Raw genomic sequence first — 25,851 nt, forward strand, 5'->3', positions numbered from 1 at the left:
TGCATATGAAAGCCAACAAAACAAAACTGATAGAATCGCATAAACATCGAGGGTATCACAAGTCCAGTGATCAGCATTGCTTTGCTGACATGAATTATCATTGATATGGTAATATTTATAAATTAACTGTTTAAAAACTTTTGAATTTCTAAAATACTAAGGCTTTTCTACCTCAGGAATAGATTACCTTACCTATATTTGGCAAATCTTTTAAGAATTTTGGTCTTCAATGCTCTTCAACTTTGTACTTTATTTGGCCTTTTTAACTTTTTTTGGATTTGAGCGTCACTGATGAGTCTTTTGTAGACGGAACGTGCGTCTGGTGTAAATATAAAAATTTAATCCTGGTATCTATGATGAGTTTTTTTATCAATAAGAGCAGCAATGGTCTTAGGACAAACGTCCATTGTTATGTCTTCATTATCCGTCATGTGACTCTACACTCAGTACTAACATATATTTGGTTTTTAAAAGATTTTAACATTACGGTATATGTATTTTAATTGAACTATAAACTCTTATGGTCATACATCCGGTCAATACTTTTCTTTCGCCATTATTTAAGTTTATGCTTTTCTCAAACTGCATAAGACGGCTTCACTCTAAACCTGTTTCATGTGAAGAAATCGGGTTTAAACTAACCTGTAGTAAAACAGGAAATCGGTATATTGTGGTTATTATCTTGAATATTATAAATGATAAAGATAAACTGTAAACAGCAAAAATGTTCAGCTAATTAAGATTTACAAATAAGTTTTATGATCAACATTATCAATTGACCCCTGAAGGAGTTTTTGCTCTTGAAGGACAATTTTACATTATTTGTTTATCATGTTTTCTAACTTCAAAAAGTTTTCTCTTCTGCAACTAATGAACCAATTCCAACCAAACTTAAGGTAGATTGGGTGTATGAATTATAATCCATAGAATTTTTTGATAATTTGCCAAAATGTAGTTTATATCCTGCTTGTCAAAAAAACATTAATAAAAAGAATGGGTCACGGGACTTATTTTCACACTACAGGTTGTGCAAAATTGTCAGATTTTGTATAGATTATACATTGAAAACCTAATTTTCCGCCATAAAACGAAAACTACACCATAGAATTTTTAGATAAAATATGAGAAGATAGCATCTTTTATATAAGCTTTGGATTTCAAATATTTTGGCCACGATCATCACTGAAGAAACATGTATTGTCGAAATGCGCATTTGGTGCAAGAAAATTGGTACCGTTAGTTTTATTACTACCACTGGGTCGATGCCTCTGCTGGTGGACTATTAGTCCCCGAGGGTATCACCAGCCCAGTAGCCAGTACTTCGGTACTGGCATGAACATACGGATTTATTGTGTTATTAAAATTTGCTGTTACAAAATGATCGAAATTATTATAAATTAAGGAATGTATCTCCCTCATGCAAAGCTCTGATTCCTTTCACGGATTTGGCTATACTTTTGAGAGCAAGTACTAAGTAAGGAATATGACAGTTGTTATCCATTCGTAAAAAATTTATTAATTGTTTGTAAGTTATACTATAATGTTCATGACTTACTAGTGTTGTTACTCGTGAGGTTTTGGTGAAAAGGTCGCTGTATATATGAATATTTACGGATTGAAAGGCACACAAATACAACATATATGTACGCTTTGTTAAGTCTTTATTTATTTATATTTTTTTCACTGTCAATATTCTTGAGTATTGCAACATATAACAAAATACCATTATGAAATTGATACATACTCGTTTTAAAAAATAACAGGATTTAAATCGTTTGTTTTGGCTTTCAATTATGAATGAGCCAAACACAAATCAGGTCTAAAACATCTAAGAATGACATGAGTTATTTTTAAAAAAACGTAGTGTCGTCATATAAAACATTTTTTTTCCACGTTTTTCTGCAGTCTCTTTTTAAATGTTAAGTTTAATGTTTATTCCAAATTCATTATTTTTCTTTTATTGGAAGTTTATTTATATTTGAAATGTTAATAATTTGTAACACTACATATGTTTGTTTTCATCGACTTCTTTCTTTTAACTGCATGTCAGAGAAGATGAACATCTCACTTTGTTCAATAATATGACTTCTACAGTCATTTAATAAATTGACTTGGATATTCCACCGGATTGGTAGTATGAACCACTTCCTTGACCATAAGATCCACCTAATCCACCATAAGATCCACTCATACCACCATAAGATCCACCTAATCCTCCATAAGATCCACTCATTCCACCGTAATATCCACCTCCTGATCCACCAGAATATCCTCCAATGCTTCCACCATATCCTCCCATACCTCCACCGTATCCTCCAGAATAGCTTCCAATGCTTCCACCATATCCACCAGAATATCCTCCAATACTTCCACCGTATCCACCACCATATCCTCCCATACTTCCACCATATCCTCCGATACTTCCCCCATATCCTAGAGAGTGTCCTTCGTATCCACCACCATGTCCACCGTATCCCTTTCCATATCCCGCGTATCCACCATTATGTCCACCGTATCCTCCGTGGTATCCTAAAAAGACAGAACCATGTAGAAAAATTTACACAACTACTGTGCAACTCACTATATTTTATGTGAAATACTATCAAATCACAATTTGTCACATCCAGTTTCAACGAAAGCACAAAGAAAAAACATTTGTTTCATTAAATTTTACAGAAATCATACACGCAGTTCATTGCAGAAAACTAAATTTTTTCATATAATTATATGTTGGGTGTTTCAACGTACTCTTTAATTTCGTGTTTCTAGAAAATATTTTGTAAACTTGGGGTGACATGGATATAAAAGCTTGTTAACTGGAAGAAGGGGGAGGGGGTAAAAGTTAATTGGTTTACTTCAGGTGATGGCTATTATCTTATACGAAACGACATTTTATTTGAAATTTTCACTGTAGTGTGGCAAACAAAGACTATTTGAGGGAAAACAAAGGTACGTGTAGTACTACTCCTTCTAACCATTTAGATGATGACATTTATCAAATGCAAACCCTCTAAGAATTTGTCCTGTAAATAGAAACGTTTAACAAGATTGTTCAATCTAAGCTCTTTTCAATAAATAATTGATATAGAAACATTTAGCTCAAACAACGTTCCTTATTCACGTGCAAACATGTCTTTTAATTCTAAATAAGCATCCATCTCTAATATTCAAGAGCTTTTATCGATACAACTTGTATAAAGTTTAGTTCCACAGGTATCAAACTTCCATATCAGTAATCATCATTAGATGAGTATACCGAAAATGGTTGTTTAGAAGGAGATCAGCAAAATAGCAAATTCACATTTGAACGACAATAGATGCTTGTAGAAAATTTCTAACTATTATAAAATGTGAGTTTATCTGAAACTAGACCATACTTATAACGTGTATGTCATCAGATAAAAAATAAAGAGATATAGTAGACATTATACGAAGTTAACAACTGAATTTTAGGTGAAATTTGTACAACAAAAGCATTACCTCCATGTCCTTTACCATATCCTCCTGCTGATACAACAGCGGCTAGGACAATAGTAGCGACAACAGCAAGGATAAATCTCATTTTCTGAACAAAAAAATAAAATTAATGCATGCATTAGTTAAATACACTTATCATCGCAAAAAACTATGATCATCTTTCATATAATTCATTGAAAATAGCGAGAACAAATTAGCGCGAATTTAAATAACAAATTGTTACAAAAGGTAAACTAACATGAGGGATACTAAGTTACAAGCTGTAAACTTAGTAAATTGTTACAGCAAATATGCAATAAAGATATTATTACGTTTAAAAAAAAATTAAAAAAAAAAAAAAAAATTGTTGACACAAAAAATGTAATCATTGAAAATGAGGTTTGAAAATTTTGAAATAAAGATAAGAAAGAAAATCCGAAAAATCGAGCCACAACAACGACAATAATCATACTAATACTAATATTTTTTTTTTTAACTTTTCATGGTTTGACGAAATAAACCATTAATGATATTATTAACCGATCACACTAATTATTTTTAATTAAAAAGAAATGATGCGCGAAAGAAAAATAAAGTTCAGTTAAATGCACGTTTTTTATTCTTTATCTTTTAATATCTTGTCCCATTTTTTGTTTTTGTTTTCTGGTTTCTTCTGGCAACAATTGAAAATATATGTTTTTACCTCAATAACCGTTTTCAATTTGAGAGTCATATTTATAATTGGTAATTTCACATAAACTGATATTTTTGTACTTACTTTGTAGTTAGTTAGTTTTAAATTAGTGTAGATGATATGATTTCGGTTTTATATATATATAGCTGATTGAATTATGTCATCCAAACATATACATCAGACCTAAACATATGTTGTCATGTGAATCCTATTAACAAGGATGTCTTTTTTAACCCGACGCTACGTCATACAATGTAATAATTTTATGCGAATAAACAGATTTACTACATGTTTCGATATTTATTATTAGAACTATACAAGTTTGCGATTAAAACTCATAATAAAATACAAAAAGTACCCTCTTTGTCTTGATAATTAAAGGCCTTAAACTTTTAGTGTTGCTACTCTGTCACTGCCATTCACGAATAAATAATACTTTACCGCAGATACTTCATTTTTGGAGTAAAAAGGTACGTATAAATATGTATATATGAATAAAAAAAATTAACCTGTTTCATTTTATCATATAATCTGGGTTTTTTATAAATTCAAAGGCGCTATATGTTTTGGGCATTTCATACATTAACGTTAATCAAAATCAATTAAATGATTGAAAATATTTATATACTGATATTAAGAGATAGATAATTAAAAACCAATATTTTACAACCAATATTTTTTTTAAGGAAATGGTTAAGAGTTCTTTACATTGATATAAGTATTTTTAAGTGCTGTTCCCGTTGAGATTTTCGCTTTTAGTATTAGATAAATCTAATGTAGAAAATGGTTGATTAAATCTGGTTTCATGCCTTTTTGTGCTTCTTCGTTACATTTGTTGTTTTTATAGTGATTAAAAAAGAAGGACGAAAGATACCAAAGGGACAGTCAAACTCATAAATCTAAAACAAACTGACAACGCCATGGCTAAAAATGAAAAAAAAAATAAACAACAGCACACACGACACAACGTAGAAAACTAAAGAATAAACAACACGAACCCCATCAAAAACTAGGGGTGATCTCAGGTGCTCCGGAAGGTTAAGCAGATCCTGCTCCACATTAGGCACCCGTCGTGTTGCTTATGTGATAACAAATCCGGTAAATAGTCTAATTCGGTAGGTCACATTCATGAAAGGGGAGGGGATTGTAGTTACGACGTAAGGAACATATCCGATATCATTTGTGAAACGGTTATTCCATAACGGTCAACCAACTCGTGATGGCGTCCGTAAAATTTACGAAGGGATGATTTCAACTTCACCATTTGGAACTCTTGGTTTAATAGCTTCCTTGTGAGCAGCAACCCTCGATCAAGAAAATCATGATAGGAAATGCAAGCACGGGAATATCGTATCAATTGGGAGATATATACCCCGTATGTAGGTGCTGCTGGAATGTTGCTACTTAGAAATGGAAAGTTCACAATTGGAAAGCTGAAATCATCTCTTTTGTCGTAAAGTTTTGTTTTCAACCGACCCTCATTGTCAATTTCTAGATGTAAGTCAAGATATGAGGCCGACTTAACTGTATCTGTAGTATTAAGATGGTAACACAATGTTGACTGCTGTACTCTTATTTTTGACATTTTTACCTATTGTGTCTGTTTGTTTTGTTCACGCATCGGTGACAATATAATGGAATTTGATGCGACAGTCATACAAGTGAGAGGTTTAGCTAGCTATAAAACCAGGTTCAATTCACCATTTTCTACATTTGAAAATGCCTGTTCCAAGTCAGGAATATGACAGTTCTTGTCCATTCGTTTTTGATTTTTCTCTGAGTTCAGTATTTTTGTGATTTTACTTTTTTCATAGCTAGCGTAACCTTATAATTTGACAAAACTATTCTTACCGAAAGGTGGAAGTAATATAATCATGATAGAGCATAAATGTTAAAAATGTATATTGGCATATCAACCATTAAAAATTCTTGGTATATGTTTTGGACGTAAAAGAAGTGTCCAAAAATAAATGGTAAAACTCATATTTAGAAAAGTTAATAAATATTATTCTTTACGGGAGGGAGTAACCTAAACATATCAGACAGAATAAATGTTTAAAATAATTCCTTAAGTTCCTAATTTTGCATTTTTAATGGTAAATACGGCAATATGGTAAAGTTGCTATTGGGACAACTATCAACCAAAGTAAGTGAATGTAAGCAATGCTAGGCAACTGTACGGCCCTCAACAATGAGAAAAAAAAATACCATATAGTCCACTTTAACAGGCTCCGACATGAAAAGTATACGACTATTCAATTAAGAAAAAACCATCGACCTTATTCATAACAACACAATTAACGAAAACCAATTATAACAGCGATGAAACAACGACAACCACTGAAATACATGCCCTATCTTAAAACATACACATAAAAAATTTGGCGGGGTGAAACATGTTTGAGCGTTCGACTCTCTCCTTAACTTTATACAGGGGTGTTACAGCAGAACATTATAAAAGCTATAAAATTCAGTTTAAACAGGCTTTATTCATCAAATCGATACAAAGCAGAAAAAACACAGACTGAAAGGGGCAGGTTATTTATACACCCCTGACAACAACAAAAAATATACAAAATAAAGATCTTTCAGAACTGACAGTTACTTTCAACTAGTTCAAAGCCAATAAGAACTTTTTGAAACAAAGACCGGTTTAAAAATTGATGCTACTGCTGATTGAGGTATATTCCCAGATGGTATCATCAATCCAGTAGTCTTTTGTGTTGACATTAATTTACATTGATATGATAGTAATCATTAATTCACTGTTTATGGAAACTGATGTTTTCTTTTACTAACTTTTTTTTATCCAAGGAATAGATTACTTTGGATGAATATGGTGAAACCTTTTTGTAATTTTCCTCGATGCTTTTTGACTTCGTACTATAGTGAGCCTTTTACATTTATTGATTCGAGCGTCACTGATGAGTCTTTCTAAGATAAAATGCGCGTTTGTCGTACTCAATTTGAATCCTGATATATGTGATCAGTTTATGATATATATTTTGCATTAGATAATATATAATAAAACAAATAAAAGCATCGGTATCAAGTTTACATAGTCATGTGTACTATTGTTTGTCTGTTTGTCATTTTAATTTTAGCTATGGCGTTGTCAGTTTATTTTCGTTTTATGAGTTTGACTGTCCCTCTGTTATCTTTCGTCCCTCTTTTACATAAATGAAAGTGAAGAATATATATCGGTTTATCTACAAAATATGATAGATATATGAAAAATGCAGATACTTTCAGTTTCTTGTGTACAATTTGGAGTTTAGTATGGTGTTCATTATCACTGAACCAGTATATATTTGTTTAGGGGCCAGCTGAAGGACGCCTCCGGGTGCGAGAATTTCTCGTTGCATTGAAGACCTGTTGGTGACATTCTGCGCTTGTCTGCTCTATGGTCGGGTTGTTGTCTCTTTGGCACATTCCCCATTTCCATTCTCAATTTTAGATAAACTCTATAGCTTGACAGTCATACCAAACACATTTATTTCAGTTAATTTGACATTCTAATGCAATTCGTTTGTATCTTTAATTTTCATTGGATGTTGACAACTATTTTTGAGGGTTTAAGATTCCAGGTTCTACCAGTCCGTCACTTGGGAAGCCACAATTTTGAATTCCGATTTTTTTTATATGGAATTTCTCAAAATATAAACAAGAAAGTCACATTTTCTCAATATTGAAACCATTTTGAAGCGTACGAAGAGTGTACCTTCATCTAGTCCTTATGTTTAACAATGGGAGTATACTATGGAACGCCAAAACTGTCTTGTTATGACCATTTTCATTATATGATGTGCATTAACCTTTACATGATGTGCACTTATCATTATATGATGTGCAAACACCTTTATATGACGTGCAAATATGCTTATATTATGTGCAAGTATCTATATATGATGTCCAAACATCTTTATATGATGTGCAAATATACTTATATGATGTGCATATATACTTATATGATGTGCAAATGTTCTTATATGATGTGCAAACATACTTATATGATGTGCAAACATTCTTATATGATGTGCAAATATCCTGATATGATGTGCACATATACTTATATTATGTGCAAATGTACATATATGATGTGCAAATATACTTATATGATGTGCTAACATCCTTATATGATATGCATTTTCCCTGATATTATGTGTAAACATCTTTATATGATGTGGTTGTATCATTATATTATGTGCTTGTAATCTTATATCATATGGTTGTGTCATTATATTATGTGCTTGTAATCTTATATCATGTGGTTCGGTTAACTTCGTTATATGATGTCGAAACGTTATTTTATGATGTGCTTTCATTGTCGTTATGGTCAATGAACATGATTACGATTAGAATGATTACTGTCTACGTCATAACTGATTCCGATCTGCTTCTGCAGAATTTATATAAACCCGGATCAAATCTGTAGCTATCGTTTGGAAAATGGTTGAGATGTAAAAAGAAACAAACCTTGACATGTTTGTTTCTCGATTTAAGATGAAAAAATCACACCAGATATTATTGGAAAATTGTCAAATTGTGAATTGCAAAGTTTAGTTTTAATCAATGGGTCTTCATTAATGAACATACGAGGTCTGCAATAATGGGCATACAGTTAAAGTTATTAAATCTAAGAAATGATTCTTTTATACCATGCTCTATGCTCATTGTACTAGGCTTATATTTGACAATATCTTTATATCTTATTGCGTTAGCGGCTTTTTTTTTTTTTAAAGAAGTAAGTACATGAATTTCCAGTATGTTCATTGTTTTGTAAAGTTTGCTTTGCTGATCATTTTAGCTGTGGAAGTTTGTCTTTATATATCACTTTTCTGAAGAAAGACACAAAACTGGGTAATGACCAATATAATGGACCGGTCATTTGCAACCCCCATATAGAGGGGATAGGAAGAAATTAAGGGAGCCTTTAATTTTGATTTTTTTTTAAATAAAATGATGGTATTCAATTGTTTATATTTATAGATTTGACGCAGTATAATGTTTTTGCGATGTGTTCGTTGTCCGTAAATACTTTGTTGCCAGACAAAAACGTTTTAGAAATAAGGGGCCAAAACGGCACTTAAAACAAACAATTCTTAGGGTTCTTTGATATGTTGAATCTAGCAATATAAAAGATTTCGGATATTGGACAATATAATAGGTAATGTGTCACAAACCTATGATGTGTCAGATAATGAATAATGAATTAATTCAAATTCAGACCTGTATAAAGCTGGAATGGTTATGTCCATACTTGCCTTAACTGTTTACGGTTCGATCCTCACCGTACTCTCCCCGCCCCCCCCCCCCCCCCCCCCCCCCCCAGTAAAAATTAATAGTTTTGACTCGAAAGACGTCAATTTTACGCCTACCTCTGCTAGCCTCATCTGCTAAAATCTAAATCCTTATTTTTTTTAAATTAATTTCTTCTAGCAGAGTATGTTTAATCTGAAGCTAGTAATACTTAATGAAGGTGTGATAAATACCAATGAGATCATAACCGGCATATCCAAATTAAATTCCAAGTTGCAAACAACTTCCACACTTAAAGAACACATTTACATATTCAGCTTCTCAAATATGGAACAGTTTACCAAATGAAATAAAAATGAGTAATACACTTGTATCTTTTAAAACAAAATGTTACAAATTTTTCATCAATTGTGCAAATTAATATGCTTTTTCATTGTTATTTAAATACAATTGTATATTGTGTGTAACATAACTTTATAATACTCTATGTACTTATAAATATGTTATTATTATTTTGAGGACTCTCAGGAAGATTAGTTTTAACTAATGGGATCATCCTCTTGAAATAAAGATTATTTATTTATTTTATTTTATTTAAGTTCTAGATCCACTATTGACGTGCTATTCTAAACTTATATAATGCAAAAGGAATTTAATGCGTTTTTTTTATTACGAACAAATGTATTGCGAAAGGTGTGTGCAATTGTTCTCTGGTGGTTTTTTTAGGGGGGAGGGTCTAAAGTTTATGTCTTTTGAATGATTTTTTTTCCCTATTTCACGGTAAAAAATAGAGGAATTCCCATCTTTCCTACCCCGTCCCACCACCAATGATGAAAATTGAAAATGACAATAATTATAATTTACTTATTTTTAAAATCTGTTCTTATAATATAAAAGAAGAAGATGTGGTATGATTACCAATGAAACAACTCTCCACAAGAGACCAAAATGATACAGACATTAACAACTATAGGTAATCGTAAGGCCTTCAACAATGAGCAAAGCCCATACCGCATAATCAGTATAAAAGGCCCCATGATGACAATGTAAAACAATTCAAACGAGAAAACTATTTTGCTAAGAAAAGGTTTCTCTATAAATAAGTATCAAGATAATAGGCAATAAAAGAACAAAACTCATAAGAGCCAAAATTGCCCAAAATGGGACCTTAAAATTTACTATAAAATATATTCAGACACATTGCACTATTATTGTTTTTTAATCTATTGTAGTTTTAAAGATAAACGCTAAATATTAAAAGTCACCGCCTTAAATCTTCACTTAGAAAAATTGAAAACACAACTCTCTATCTGTCACAGACCACCAGGCCTCAGCAAACAAAAAATAAATACAGTGTTTTTATGTTCATTCAGACACAAATCTAATTAAATTACAGATATTGTGTGTCCAAGCTATGCTTACGCGGATCTGAAAACGCTCCATTCTATTTTCTGTTTAAAGACCATTGGGATTCTCGGTTTTGTCGGATTTATATACACCTTCAAAAATGTGAAGGCTGAATTTCATTGGCTGATGTAATATTTACTAGAACAAACAGTATCAAAGGACTGAAGTACTGAATATCGGATGACCGCAAGTTCTCGTGGATGGTCACACGCACTTGTTTAAAAGAAAATCACATCTCAATACCTGAAAGTGAGGTTAACTTACAGAGATATATTTTTTTCTGGGACAAGTTCGTGCTTGAATGATGAATAAATGACAGGGAATTCAATCTCACCGTAATCACAATTAGATTTTAGTGATACAAATCAGTATACTCTGGTTTGTTGTTATATATTAAATTAATATTTGTATACAACAGTTACATGTATACATAATTTTGATCCAAATGCTATAGCATTTTATTCTACTATTCTTATAATAGTGCAGTGCAAGTGCATGGTGAAAACTCTTCTATAATAATTCGGATTTTCTAATAGTTAGGATTTATGTAGGCATTCATTTTCCCCGCATAAACGTTCTTGAGATATTATTTCCGCACTCTTTTTTAAAAATAATATAGTCTTTTTTTTTTTATTTCATTATTGTTTTATTTTTTCTCTCATTTTCAATGGAAACCGATTTATTTTGATTCCCTCCTGAAAAAGAAAAAATATCTTTCAAGAAACTTGAAATCAAACATTTGCAAAAAAAAAACATGCCCCCATTTCCCCCGCAATCACCCCAAAAAAATCAATGGTCAGTATGTTAGCCCTGTTTACGGAGTTGTATATCTGAACGGCTTTCCTTTTATATTACGGGTGTCTAGTGGCGGTGCTTTCATGGTAGGATGTTAGCCTCTAGTGTTACTGGTCGTAGGTTCGAATTCCGGCCGGTTCAAAACCAAAGAATTTAAAATTTGTATTTGCTGCTTTCCTGCTAAATTAAGGAGTAAAATCAAAGACTTGTTCGGCTCGGAATTAGAATAATCTGTCCGGGTAAGGTGAAATGGATTTCTGCAAAGAATCATGTTAAAAATCCGACTCAGGGTGTCGGTCTATTACAAAATAGGGTTAATATTCATTTCACATTAATATGTTCCCGTACGAATATGCACCTGTCCCAAGTCAGGAGCCTGTAACTCAGTGGTTGTTGTCTGTTGATGTGTCACATACCGGTAATTGTTCTTCGTTCATTTTTTGTACATAAATTATGCCGTTAGTTTTCTCGTTTGAATTGTTTAACATTTGTCATTTCGGGGCCTTTAATAGCTGATTATGCGGTATGGGCTTTGCTCATTGTTGAAGGCCGTACGGTGACATATAGTTGTTAATTTCTGTGTCATTTGGTGGAGAGTTGTCTCATTGGCAATCATACCACATTGTCTTTTATATATCAATTTTCCGCTGGACGTCAAGCATACGTTCATAATCATGTAGGTGTGCAATAAATGCATGAAAACATAATAAAAAGATGCAAGCAAATGTCATGCACCGAGTTGAAGGTCATCCCATATCTCTTTTCATTCCCTTTTTTTAGAAGGGGGGGGGGGGGGCTCGGTGGTCGAGTGGTCCAAGTATCTAGCCTGTCAACACTTACATGTAGGTTGTAAGTTCGAATCCCACACGTGGCAGGTAAGCTCGACTCCAATCTCAATTGAATAGAATTATTAGTTAATCATACCGACAGTCGGTGTTTCTTTCCGAGGACTTCGGCTTCCTCCATAAATATAAACTCACCACCACGAATTAGCATGAAAGTGTTGAAAGTGGCGTTAAAAAGCAATCAATCAACAAATTAATCAACCAATCATCCATACCGGTATAATTATAAATGCAAGAGAGGATAATTTTGTAGCTAAAATTGACTTTGAGTTCATTTGTGTCTTTTGCAATGAATAGAAATAGGAAGATATGATATGAGTGCCAATGAGACAATTCTACATCTAAGTCATAATGTGTAAAAAGTAAACAATTATAGGTTTAATTACGGCCTTCAACCGCCTTCAACACGGAGCTTTTACTTAAACCGAACAGCAAGCTATAAATAAGAGCCACACCATTTGTTTTATCTTATTTTCACCGCTGCCGGGAAATTCTTCAACTAGTTCCTGCATAAATTGATCTTAATCTTCCGCCGAAATCTTTGAAACGTTAAGTTTTGTTAAAATGCACTGTCTCACTTTATCTTAAAAATGCACTTTCGCTTAAAAGGTTAAAGATTTATTTCTAAAACGTAATAAGTTAACTCAATGCTCATTATTGTAGATCCCGTATATTCATTATTGTAGACCCATCGATTAAAATTCATAATTTTACAATTTTCCATCAATATTTGGTGTGATTTTTTTTTTTTTCATCTTAAATCGAGGAACAAACATGTCAAGGTTTTTCTCTTTTTAAAATAACTTAAATTTGATCCGGGTTTATATCAATTTTGCAGAAGCAGATCGGAATCAGTTATGACGTAGACAGTAATCATTCCAATCGTAATCATGTTCATTGACCATAACGACTATGAAAGCACATCATATAATGACGTTTCGACATCATATAATGAAGTTAACCGAACCACATGATATAAGATTACAAGCACATAATATAATGACACAACCACATCATATAAAGATGTTTGCACATAATATAAAGGAAAATGCACATCATATAAGGATATTTGCACATCATATTAGTATATCTGCACATCATATAAGGACATTTACACATTATATAAGTACATTTGTACATCATACAATGTATAAGTACATTTGCACATCATATAAGTACATTTGCACATCATATAAGTATGTATGCACATCATATAAGTATGTATGCACATCATATAAGTGTAGTTGCACATCATGTAAAGATGTTTGGACATCATATAAAGATACTTGCACATAATATAAGCATATTTGCACGTCATATAAAGGTGTTTGCACATCATATAATTACAAGTGCACATCATATAAAGGTAAGTGCACATCATATAATGACAAGTGCACATCATATAATGAAAAATGGTCATAAGAAGACAGTTTTGGAGTTCCATAGTATACATATAAAGTCCCATTGTTTAGTTCCAAAAACGATATGTAGCAGTTTTGCAGACTTTTTTCATTTATGTCAAGTTGTGTACGACAACATCAGAATTCAAAATTGTATGTTTTTTTGTAATTTTACTTTTCACGTCCAACCTTTATATTGTACGTGATTTTATACTTGATTTGTTAGTATATACTCCATGTTCTCATTTTACTGTGACTAATAGGTGTTTTTGAACTTGTGCATTTCCCAAACGACAATAATACATACCAAATTTAAACGATTGGGAAATCTTAAGTAAGCCAATGATAGATTATCTAAGCTGTGTTTTTTCATAAAACCTTTCGAAACTTTCGGACTTTAATGATAATTAACTTCGTACTTTTAATTTGGTTTTGTATTTTGTTTGATTCGAATGTCACTTGTGTTTCTTTATAATCCAAACGGTTTCACTCCTGCTTTTATAACTTCAAAAACCAAAAGCACATAAGTTAGTGAAAGATTTTAATAACTGTATGTTTACATGTATTGAAATTAAAGTGTTTGTACCATAGTTTATTTTGTTTATCCCAGTGCATAGTAATGCCAAGTTGTCAGTGAAACAAGAATTAGCTATTAAGTCTTAGATGCATGATTTTTTTATATGTTGTTAGTGGCTTTGGAGTTGCAGCCAGTAACTGGAAGTACTCTCAGATCTATATTTATTGTCTTTTTGTTGTTGGGATACACAAGTACCTGGCCAACTATAAGCATTAAGTTGAATAAGGCTCATCAGATGGATACAAATAGAAATACATATAACAAAAACATGTGGGCGTGAACAGATACTTGTACATCCCAACAATAAAAAGACAGATCTGAGACAAAAATTCAAGTATCTAAGACAAAAAATTCAATACACATCCAACATACAATGGTTTATTGTAAAGACGTCATAAACAGTCCGAGAAAAACATGATCTTCTGCAATGCCAATATACAGGAGTTGACATATTGTAGATCCATGAAAGTGCATATGTATATAATAATAATTTAATTGTGGATATATCACATCTTCTAATTGGCTGACGTCGTTTTGTTTATCATACATAGACACAATTTTGTCATGTGACCATGACGTCATCAACGTTTTTCATGAATTACGCCGGTTTAAATTGGAATTTAGAATTAAATTATAAGAAATAACTGTTATATTTTGTCAGTCTATTCGAAATAACATTAAAAAAAATGTGGTGCGCACTGTTAAAAAAAACCCGCTACGCGCGTTATTCAGTGTGCACCACATTTTTTATGTTATTTAAGGAATGACTGTAATATTTTTTCTGTCTATGAAGAAATAACATAAAAAAAATTGGTGCACACTGAATAACGCGCGTAGCGGGTTATTTAACAGTGTGCATCACATTTTTTATGTTATTTCGAATAGACAGAAAAAATATTACAGTCATTTCTTATAATTTAATTCTAACTTCCATTTTAAACCGTAGAAAACCATGAAAAAACGTTGATTACGTCACGGACTAAAGTATATCTATGGGCTCATAACAAAATAACGTCAGCCAATCAGAAGACGCGTTACATCCAAAATTAAATTATTTCTTCATAGACAGAAAAAATATTACAGTTATTCCTCAAATATTAGTCAGCTTTTCATTTACTGATAATTGAAATATTATTAATACTAATAAAAACATTGTTTCAAAGACACAGTGTTGAATTGGTTATCTTTCAGAATGAGTTTATTTGAAAGATCGATAAGTTTATTTAAAGGGTTGATATAAAGTTAAATCATATCGGGGCAAGGTTAACACTATATTCGTAAAAATGAAGATATATGCCTTTTTATGCTTCTTTGTGAAATATTTGTTTGTTTTTAATGCTATTAAGATAATTGAGGTATTTGTACATCCTGTCATTATTGTTTACTAGAACACACCCGCGAAGTCGCGTGCATTTACAGCATATGTAAATTTTTGCAGGATAAATTTTTGTAAAATGATTTTTAACTGTACAATTTCAGGAAAGGTATCAAAAGTCATAGGTACTTGGGGACAGGGCAATTTTTTTTGCCCCTCCCCTTTTCCACAAAAACCGATTGTTTTGGTTTTCTGTTTTTCTTTATACTATGAACATACATATACTATAAATGCTATCATGAAATGGTCATTGATATATTATATAGAGACTTTCTATATACTATATCAGTGACCGCCATGGTTAGTAAACAATTGGAATTGATAATAAATAGCAAATTCACTATATTTATAGTACATGTATATGTATGACATATTATACAGAAAAACCCGAAAATCATTCTTCTGTCTCCAAGTACTTGTTAAAAATTATATGTAATTTTGATAGTCCTAAACGGAAGTCTTTTTTCTCAAAAATCAGTCCGATGACCGAAACAATATCCGGACGCGTTTATTTTCGTTTTCCTCCAAAAATAATTCAAACTGAATAATCATAAGCAAGGATAATAAATGAGACTATGCATTCTACTTTAAGGACACAGAGGCATGATGATTAATTTATTGTGGAAGAAAAAGAAGCGACACACAAAATGAGGTCTTCTCATTTAATAGTATAGATGATATTCTCGTATTCTTGTCTTTCATTTTTGCTAATATGCTTTGTCTATATGCCTTTTGGTGTTACTTAGAAAACTTGTTTGTTGCTTGTCTTTCATTTTTGCTTTGTGCTTTGTCTATATGCCTTTTTATGTTTCTTTGTTACATATATGACGTGGCTCTGTACTTATATATCCTGTTATGTGTTATTGTACTATGGTAAATTTTTGTATTCTTGTCTCTAATTTTTGCTAATATGCCATTTCGTGCTTCTTTGTTACATTTTTGTATGTATTTTTTTAGTGATAAAGATTATAACACAATGGTGACTGCTGTATTTTTGCCATTTTTACGATATGGAACGAAAAATCGTTCATTTTGTCGTAAAGTTTAATGGAGAGTTTTCCATGTAAATACTTTTTACCACTGGATACGTTTGAATCAGCAATCTGATTCACACTGCAACAATGACATTTATACAGGTTAAGTGAACGGACTACATTAAGGTAGACTAAATATAAAGACATCAGAAGACGTAATATGATGATACCAGGCTTATAATTCAATACGTCATACGCGCGTTTTGTCATTGATATGGTTATATTTATAAATTTACTGTTAACAAATTTTTGAATTTTTTGAAATACTAAGGCTTTTCTACCTCAGGCATAGATTACCTTAACTGTATTTGGCAAAACTTTTAGGAATTTTGGTCCTAAATGCTCTTAAACGTCGTACTTTATTTGGCCTTTTTAACTTTTTTGGATTCGAGCGTCACTGATGAGTCTTTTGTAGACGAAACGCGCGTCTAGCGTATACTAAATTTAGTTCTGGTATCTATGATGATTTTATTTGTCTATGTAGGACTCATCTGTGACGTTCAGATCACAATAGTACAAATTAGAGAGCATAAAGGACATAAAATTCAAAAATGTTGTACAAAATAAGGCTAAGGTAATCTATGTTTGGGATAAATAAATCCTTAGTTTATCGAAAAACGTAAAACGGTAACACTACTATTCATGCATAAATTAAGATAATGTCCTAGCAAATATAATTGTTTATTAACGTATGGCGAACTTTTTTTACCTCGGCTTTTGACCTATCCACTTAATTGTTAGCAATTCATGGTGGATTACTACTTGTTTAGAGGCAACCGAAAAGACGTTTTATATACTGAAACAAAACACATTTTTCATACATTACGGGATGAATTATTTCGCTTAGTTTTTCATCTTTTATGTCTACATCTATAGTCCATGATATAACGTGTTCGTTTCATGCTGAAATATTTGTTTCAAAGCGAGTGATTGAATAACCGAAATAGAGCAACTTATAGCATTGATGATTAAACAAAATGTCAGTTATTTGTGCAAAAGACAGCAATGAAACAAAAAACACACAATAACCCATTCAGATAGTTAGAATAAATAAAGGATCCCAGAAATGTGAGTGGGTTCGTAATAAGGGAAATATTGAGAGAGGGAAAATTATATGTTTGGGTCGCTAAACTGTCACAGCTTTTCACATCACTGATGTAATGATGTTGTACCTACTTTTATGATTCAAAAGTATTTTAAATCGAGGAAAGCATATATTTATTACTTTAAGTCATAGAAACAGTCAAAAACACATTTCAGAAAGATAGGTTTGCGATTATCTTGAAATGAGACATCACTATACAATTTTGATATATTTATGATTTGATAGATACGGTACATATAGAAAGCATTATATTAAATATGATAACTAATCGGTTAAAGATATTCCTTCATTCTTGTTTGGCAATGATAACAAAGTCTAATAGAATTGATATTATATTATTTGAAGTTTATTATATATTTTTGTCAATCTCAAACTGTTCTCTTGGTTCTGAAGGTCATGAAGCAATACGATTTCAACACTAAGTTAGTTTTCTTCTATTGTAAATTACAGACTTTTGCTATATATTTCAACGGATTCGGATAGTTGCCAATCTTAATAAAACCATTAATTATGCTATTTATGGTTTATGCAAAAAGGATTTGAACTTTCATATGTTTAGTGAACACTACAGCGCTGGATCTAAACCTATTAAATCTTTTGATTTCTTGTATTTAAGCATTTTTTCAAAATTCTACTCTAAGCAGGTAAATGATTTCGGATTTTTATCCCTGTATTTGTCTCGTTTCATTCTTCAATGTAAGGGGTTAATGTTCTCCATTTCACGGGTGTCATTCGGTTTATCGAGGGCAATGATCGTGAAAGAATATCTAACGGCGGTCAAGTATTGAGAGACGATCGTGAAAGTTCTGGTAACGGATCGTGAAAGACATTTAATGTACATTCTAGTTCAGAATCTTTGAAAAAATCGCTTAATTTTCAAAACGCGGAAAAAATCCGAACAAAAAAATATGTCTGTCAAAATGGTTTAACTTCCTCAACATAACTGTGAAAGAAGATAAAGAAAATATGAAGTACTTTTTGAAAAAACACAAAAGGCGCAATGCGTGTCTATGAAATTAATTACAAATAACACGCTTTTTGTACCTATAATGGTCATATTTCAGAATATCATGATATATTTGAAATTTGTTCTTTGGTGTATCTGATAGTACAGTAAAATTAAAGTATGTTCTTCCCTTAAAAGCGTTAATTTGTTTATGAAAACCTTGAATTTGTTGAATTTCCATCAAACTTGATCGTGAAAGATCAGGCAACGTATTATTTTGATCGTGAAAGAAAATGCGTGACCAGACTTAATACTAGTAATCAGAAATCAGTATTTCTTTTACCATTTGATAAACCTGCAACTGGTTGAAGCCTGTAACTATTCTGATAAGGATGAACATTAAAGCTATTATTTTTTTTTTCTATTCAACACTTTACCTCGAAAGTTAAAAATAAACAACAACTAAAAACGTGTCTAAATAAGTGTGAAAGATTCAGCTCTGTGAATCGGTCTAGTGCAATTCAGGCAGACCGATACTATTTAGCCAATAATAAGGATATACAACGTTTAATCCAAAATTTTATCCATCAAACAGAAAATTACAGCAAAAACGGCATCTTTCGTGTGTAATTTGAGATTGAACGATAACCAACATTTTGTGCAACAGTACTTTCTTAAGTTCTTTATATACAACGCAGATGTGGATTGATTTAACTATACTAGAACACACCCGTGATATCGCGGGTCCGTGACTGAATTAAAGTATATAACTATGCGCAAGCCTTATTTTAGTATTAGTACTGTCATCTGATAAAGTCATGCCGATTATAAGATACACAATTGTCTCTGCTTTCAAATCTTTCTGTTTGAACCCGTCGAACTGGAACTTATCAATTATTGGTAATATTAATTATTTGGAAAACAAAAGGTCCTGGAATGGAGTATTTTTTAATCAACAGCATTGTCCTATATTAGTTATAAATAAAGTTGAATTCTTTGATTCGCTGTTTTACGTCATGCCCGCTAACAAATTGAAACTTATTTTTAGTCCAGATTTTTAGTATTCGTATTGTTATCTTAGAAAGTCTTACGGATTAAAATACTACAATAGGTAACAATTTGACAATTTAGTAGTGTCAACCCTGTGATTATGACCCGTGTATATAGCATATTAATCCTGAATACACCGTTTGGTGGTGCGCCTGTCAGATGAGGAACGTACAGATAAGGTAATAGGGAACAGGTGATTATACTATTGGTATCGGTATCGGACTCGACCTGGAACTTCCTAATTATTGGCAATATTAATTACGTGGAAAACAAAAGGGCCTGGAGTGGTGTAATTTTTAATCTACACCTTTGTACTATATTAGTTGTATATAAAGTTGAATTCTTTGATTCGTCGTTTTTACGTGATGACGGCTGACAAATTGGACCTCGTAATTTTAGTATTATAGATACTTCAGACTGTAGAATACCAGATCGCAAATGCTGTAATGTCTGCTTTAATTATGATAGTATATTTGTTTAACGTCTATAATATCAAGGGTTTTACTAGAAGTGTCAAATGTGCTTAAGATTGTCATTGGTTCATAAAAAGAGGTCAAGGTCAGATGAACCATGCCATACAGATCTCTACAAATATTCCGTACACCAAATAAATGTGTTCCGATCCTTACAGTGCCTTAGAAACTGACAAATGTAAAAGTTATGTTTGGCCAATTAATTCGGAACATAAGGTCAAAAGTATATGAACCCTGACCGACAGCCAGACAGACATCTTACTATCATTCAATATATCAAATACAATTGACATCACCATTGTCATAAATGAAACACGCAGATAGACATGTATACCATACACGAAATACCTTGGCGCTATAGCATTCAGGTATATATCCAAAAGGACAAACAACATAAAACAAACATTGCCGAATGATGAATGATAATGAGTTTGAAGTTAGTTGAAACCTTGCAGAAGTCAAAAATGTACATCTTGCAATCATAACAACAACACTGGATTGTTTTTTCGGCGTTTTGTCACCCATTGTCTTTTATTATTGCCGTGTTGTATAGAACGAAATTCATAACAGTGTGGTCGACAGTAAAACGTTTATTAGTAATTGTACTGAAAAGTTTACCTTTAACTTGTTTGTCGTGGGCGATGATTTTATGCTCACTCAGTCTATCGGAGGCCTTCAAGTGGGGATTTAAATAATCATTTGTTACACATTTTGATACATAAAATGAAACTTTCTTTTCACATATCATTTAAGGAATTAATTTTAAATAATTGTTATACCATCACTTACAACAGTTTCACTTTTAAGAATATTAATGTCCAGAGCTGATATCAATAAATAATAATAATAAAAAAAAAGTTTATTCATGGTAAAAAAAAACAAAAAAACTTTTAAGTTAATAGGGACCCGCGTTATTTCAGAAAATATCTTATTGATTAAGAGAACAAAAACTTCTACGTTGTGATCATTTAAGAGTGGCCTTCTATTTATTCAATGCTAACCATGTGGGCTTTGTTTTTTTTTTATATACCATAAATCGATTCGTTCATTCAGATATTTGTCAGTTTGCCTTGGCTCTTCAAGTCCAACACACAACTTCTCACGAAATTGGTATTTTTCTTACAAAAATTACATCCATGTGATGTATTCTTTTCATGGAGAATGAATATTGCACCTTATTTTATTTGTTATCGTTTTTTTTTTTTGGTGTGTATCATTGACGTATAAGACAACCTGAATCTTCTTTATTCAAATTTAAAACATACGAGATGGCAATTATGACACAAAATAACTAAATTAAACTTACAGCAGAAGAAAGATAATGAACATCGCTTTTATAGTCTTCTAAATATCGAAGACGCGTGGTCTTTTTAAAAATGATGTAAATTTGTAAAGGAAACAACAAACAAAATAGTTCGAATATTTATATTGGAAAAAGTAACGGTGTGTAAATCATAACAATTATTTTATTTCAATGAAAATCAAACTGTTGAATTTTTTCCGCTGCGAGCAAATTTTTAATTTTGGTCGCATTTTGAAAATCAATAAATCTTGTATTCTTGTTGGAAGCTGCACTGTGTAGTTTATAAACGTTTTTTTCAATGCCACACAAATCCAACACAGACAAAAAAATGGTAGGTTCAAGAAATAATTGATGCAAACTATACTTTATTGTAGTTTTAACATGGGTAGGCATTATATTCGTGATTATTTTTGCCCGAGCGATATCGAAAAACTATTATAAAAAGTGTCCTAGTTCAGTGAAAATGTACGTCATACTTATTTCCTAAACAAATAAATAAACAAACATTAATTAACATACAACACTACCAAAGGCCAGAGACTCCTAATTACTTGTATGATTTTGTAAAAAAATGCATCTTTTTAAAACAGTCGAAAACAAAATTGTCTGTCCAATGGAAAAGTCGAAGCCCAAAAAAGATGAACAGTGCATTATAGAAACATAGAAGCTGGTTGCAAAAGTTGACGACAAGATCTATTTTATAACTTGAGTATGGTCTAATACTATTAACCTGAAATAAATATATTTATAGCAATTCCCTTGATACGAAAGATCTACATGTTGCCTTGGGCTTTTTTTTTTTCTTTTTTTTTTTTTTTTTGCTCTTTGGTTGGGTTTTTGTCTCAATGACAATTCAATTTTCATTCTTATCATAGATATAACTGCATGTTAAAATAAGAATATGAAGTGTGATAGGCAATCAGACACATTCTTTCCAGGGACCAACAGGCGTTATCAAGCTATAGGTCCCCGTATGGCCTTCGACCATTAGCAAAATACACACTTTATAGAATGAAAGCTCCAAGAGGTCTTGGGATGAAAAAAACAAACATAAAAGATGAGCGAGAAAAAAAATAGGGATACCGCATGGAAATTGGAAAATGGTCCGCAACATTAATTTAGTCAACTCATTTAGTTGAAATTAAAGACCTGGCGAATTTTAGCCTTTTGCAATGGATGTGATGTATGTTTAAAAAAAAATCATGGTTTGTTTGGACATTTTTATAAATCAAGTCTTGTTTTTAAATTATTTGCAAGTACGTTTTAAGTCATGAACAAATAATCACTCACAGAAAGACGTCACATCCATCAACAAAAGAAAAAATTAATAGACGACCGACAACGCACAGAATATCATGTATGTGTTCCGGACCATATGAGTATTTGGACCATACGCATATATCATGACCATAAGGGTATACTACTATGGTCCAACCATACACGTATGGTCCAAATACTCATAAGGTCCGGAACATATTTTATTTGCGATCACAAATGCACGAAGACGTCCATTTCTATGTAAATTGGGTCGATTTTTTTATATAGATAAGATGAATGCGTTTCTGTTGCCAAGTGTTTTTCACAAGTATAGTAGCAGTATAGCAGAACGGTTTAAGTTTCCTATATACACCAAATGATACATTTTGCCAATACAATAACGTAAATGCATGCAAATTTCACAAGGTTTAATCCAAATAGCTTTCTTACTATCCAATAACTTTCAAGTACGAAAAAGACAGGGCAGAAGTATATTTTGTCTTTATGTTTCGTATTTGCACAACTTTTGAAAGTGGATTATGCATTCGTTCTAAAATAAAATTAGACCAGATAAAAGTTAAAAGATTACATAACTCGACAATCGCAATTGTTAAATCCGAAAAAGATAATCAATCAATACATGCATTCAGTAAGTCATTCTTTTTTCTGAAAGAACATGGCTTTGCGATATCTTATTATGAAAATTGATTGTCGAAACATAACAAAAACACAAGTAAAGGACGTTTAATTAATCAATATAAATCAAAACACAAATTCCTGATTAGTATTTCGAATTATTTTATATAGGCGTTGAGAACCTTTGGTGACCCCACGGTTTAAATGTTTATATTAAGGACGTCGTGAGCAATGGGCGTTATAGACGAACGTTCACCTAATCTGTCCCAGTCAATGGGATATTAAAGTGCGCCAATCAATGTCCATAGCCACACTGTTATGAATTCGATACTATTTCTTTTTCTTTTCATTTTCTGAAAATATTAATACTTTGAAATGCTTAAACCTATTGAGGATGTTGACCTATCTAGCTTTTCTCAATACCAATAACAAATATTAACTATCATATAATTGAAGAATAATTTGAACGTCTTCGTAGCATCAGATCTTTCACGATCCTTTTCACGATCTTCAAAAATGCGGTGCGTCATCTTTCACGATCCGAAAAATCAATTTTGTGTAAACAGTTCTTTATTTACCAAGTTTCAGATTATATTTATACAAGATAACTATGAGAACCATTTGATTAATTCAAATAGAATGCCCTTACTCGGATAAAAGTAGTTTATCTAGTCGAATTTGTGAAAAAAATCGTGTTTGTTTACATTTTTTATGTCATTGAAATGTCGAGAAGCAATCTGCCTTTTGTTGTTTTGTAAAAACTATGTACTTTTGAAAGTGGATATTCTCACATACTGATCATAATGTTAAACCATTTTGACAGACAGTTTTATTTTGTCGTAAATTTGTCTGTGTAATTAATTAAATTAGAATATTTACTGATCTTTCATATGTCCTCTCGATTAAATGTCTTTCACGATCCGTTACCAGAACTTTCACGATCGTCTCTCAATACTTGACCGCCGTTAGATATTCTTTCACGACCATTTCTCTCGATAAACCGAATGACACCCGTGCATTTAAATTTAAAGATTATGGGACAGTGGAAATTTGATTTGAAATTTCGCTTTTACACGTGAAATTGGATCACAGGTACAACGCATAACAGTAAATAGTATTTGCAGCTGTAATCAAACAGTTCGGTTTTTTGCATGTTGTTTGTTGCAATTCGGTGTTCCTGTTGTTCCTTCTTTTTTCTTAACAGCGGTATACTACTGATGCCTTTATTTTTTAAGTCTGATCATGTAAATTGAAGATTATGTTATATATTTTTAAAATTAACACATTTTCTGAACACAAATAGGTATTATGTCCCAGATGCCATATAAATTGACAGTTTTCCCACTAGTTCCATGTATATTTAAGTGGAAGTAAACTTGTTGTAGCCCACATTGCATTGTAGTTCATTGACTCAATTGGTCAGTTTCTCAAGCCTATGTTTGCCTTCTATTTTGGAAATGACTATGCAAATATATACTGACGTCTGATAACGACCTGTTTTATGATGAGTTAAATATATTAGCCCTAGACTGTTCGGAAAAAAAACAACGTATTTTAAAATGAATTCATTAACGTAATATTTGACAAAGACATTTGTAATATATAAAGATATTAAAATATCATATATCAGCCAAGAAAAAATGATATTTTTGTTGGTGGGGTAAGTTTTTGGTTTTTGTTGTTGTGTTTTGTGTACTGTTTGTGTTTTTGGTATTTTTTTCTCTTTGCAGTGTTGTTGTCTTTTATTTCAGACTTATGAGTTTGATTGTCTTTTGGTACCTTTCACCTCTCCTTTAGATGTATAGATATTTGGTCATGTAAAAAGCTTTTTTAATTGTAAACGGGTATTTCTAGACTTGTTTGATATAAATATTGTCCGTACCTAACCAATTGACTACTGAGATGATGATACCCAAAACATCAGTTTTACCAATGTAATTGAAAAAAAAATTTCAGACGGAATATAATGATTTGATTTACCACAAGCTTATTTTCGGTAAGATATCGAATTTCGGAAACCATCTTGAAGTATTGCTGTGATTATATTTAAAAAACAAATATCATTAAAGGTAGCATTTTTATTGTTAACTATGCAAGAAACGTTTTGCCTACATATGGCTCATCAGTGTCTTCAAAAATAAATGGAAAGCAAAATCTTTAACAACTATGAAGAGCATTGCAAAACCGATAACAATACACTAACAACATGCAATTTATCTACCTTAATATTCCCTGAACC

The 25,851-nt window shown here is 31.8% G+C and overlaps 1 protein-coding gene across 1 annotated transcript; it reads right to left on the minus strand.

The window, feature by feature from the left end:
- Positions 1-1,644: 1,644 nt before the first annotated feature.
- On the minus strand, positions 1,645-4,293 carry LOC143069276 (uncharacterized). The gene is made up of 3 exons (XM_076243827.1): positions 4,235-4,293; positions 3,481-3,565; positions 1,645-2,529 (listed from the first exon to the last, which is right to left on the minus strand). Exons 2-3 carry the CDS (start codon positions 3,560-3,562, stop codon positions 2,099-2,101), a joined length of 513 nt encoding a protein of 170 aa, XP_076099942.1. The 5' UTR covers positions 3,563-3,565; positions 4,235-4,293; the 3' UTR covers positions 1,645-2,098.
- Positions 4,294-25,851: the final 21,558 nt, after the last annotated feature.

Source organism: Mytilus galloprovincialis, chromosome 3, assembly GCF_965363235.1.
Source record: "Mytilus galloprovincialis chromosome 3, xbMytGall1.hap1.1, whole genome shotgun sequence".
Classification (NCBI taxonomy): domain Eukaryota; kingdom Metazoa; phylum Mollusca; class Bivalvia; order Mytilida; family Mytilidae; genus Mytilus; species Mytilus galloprovincialis.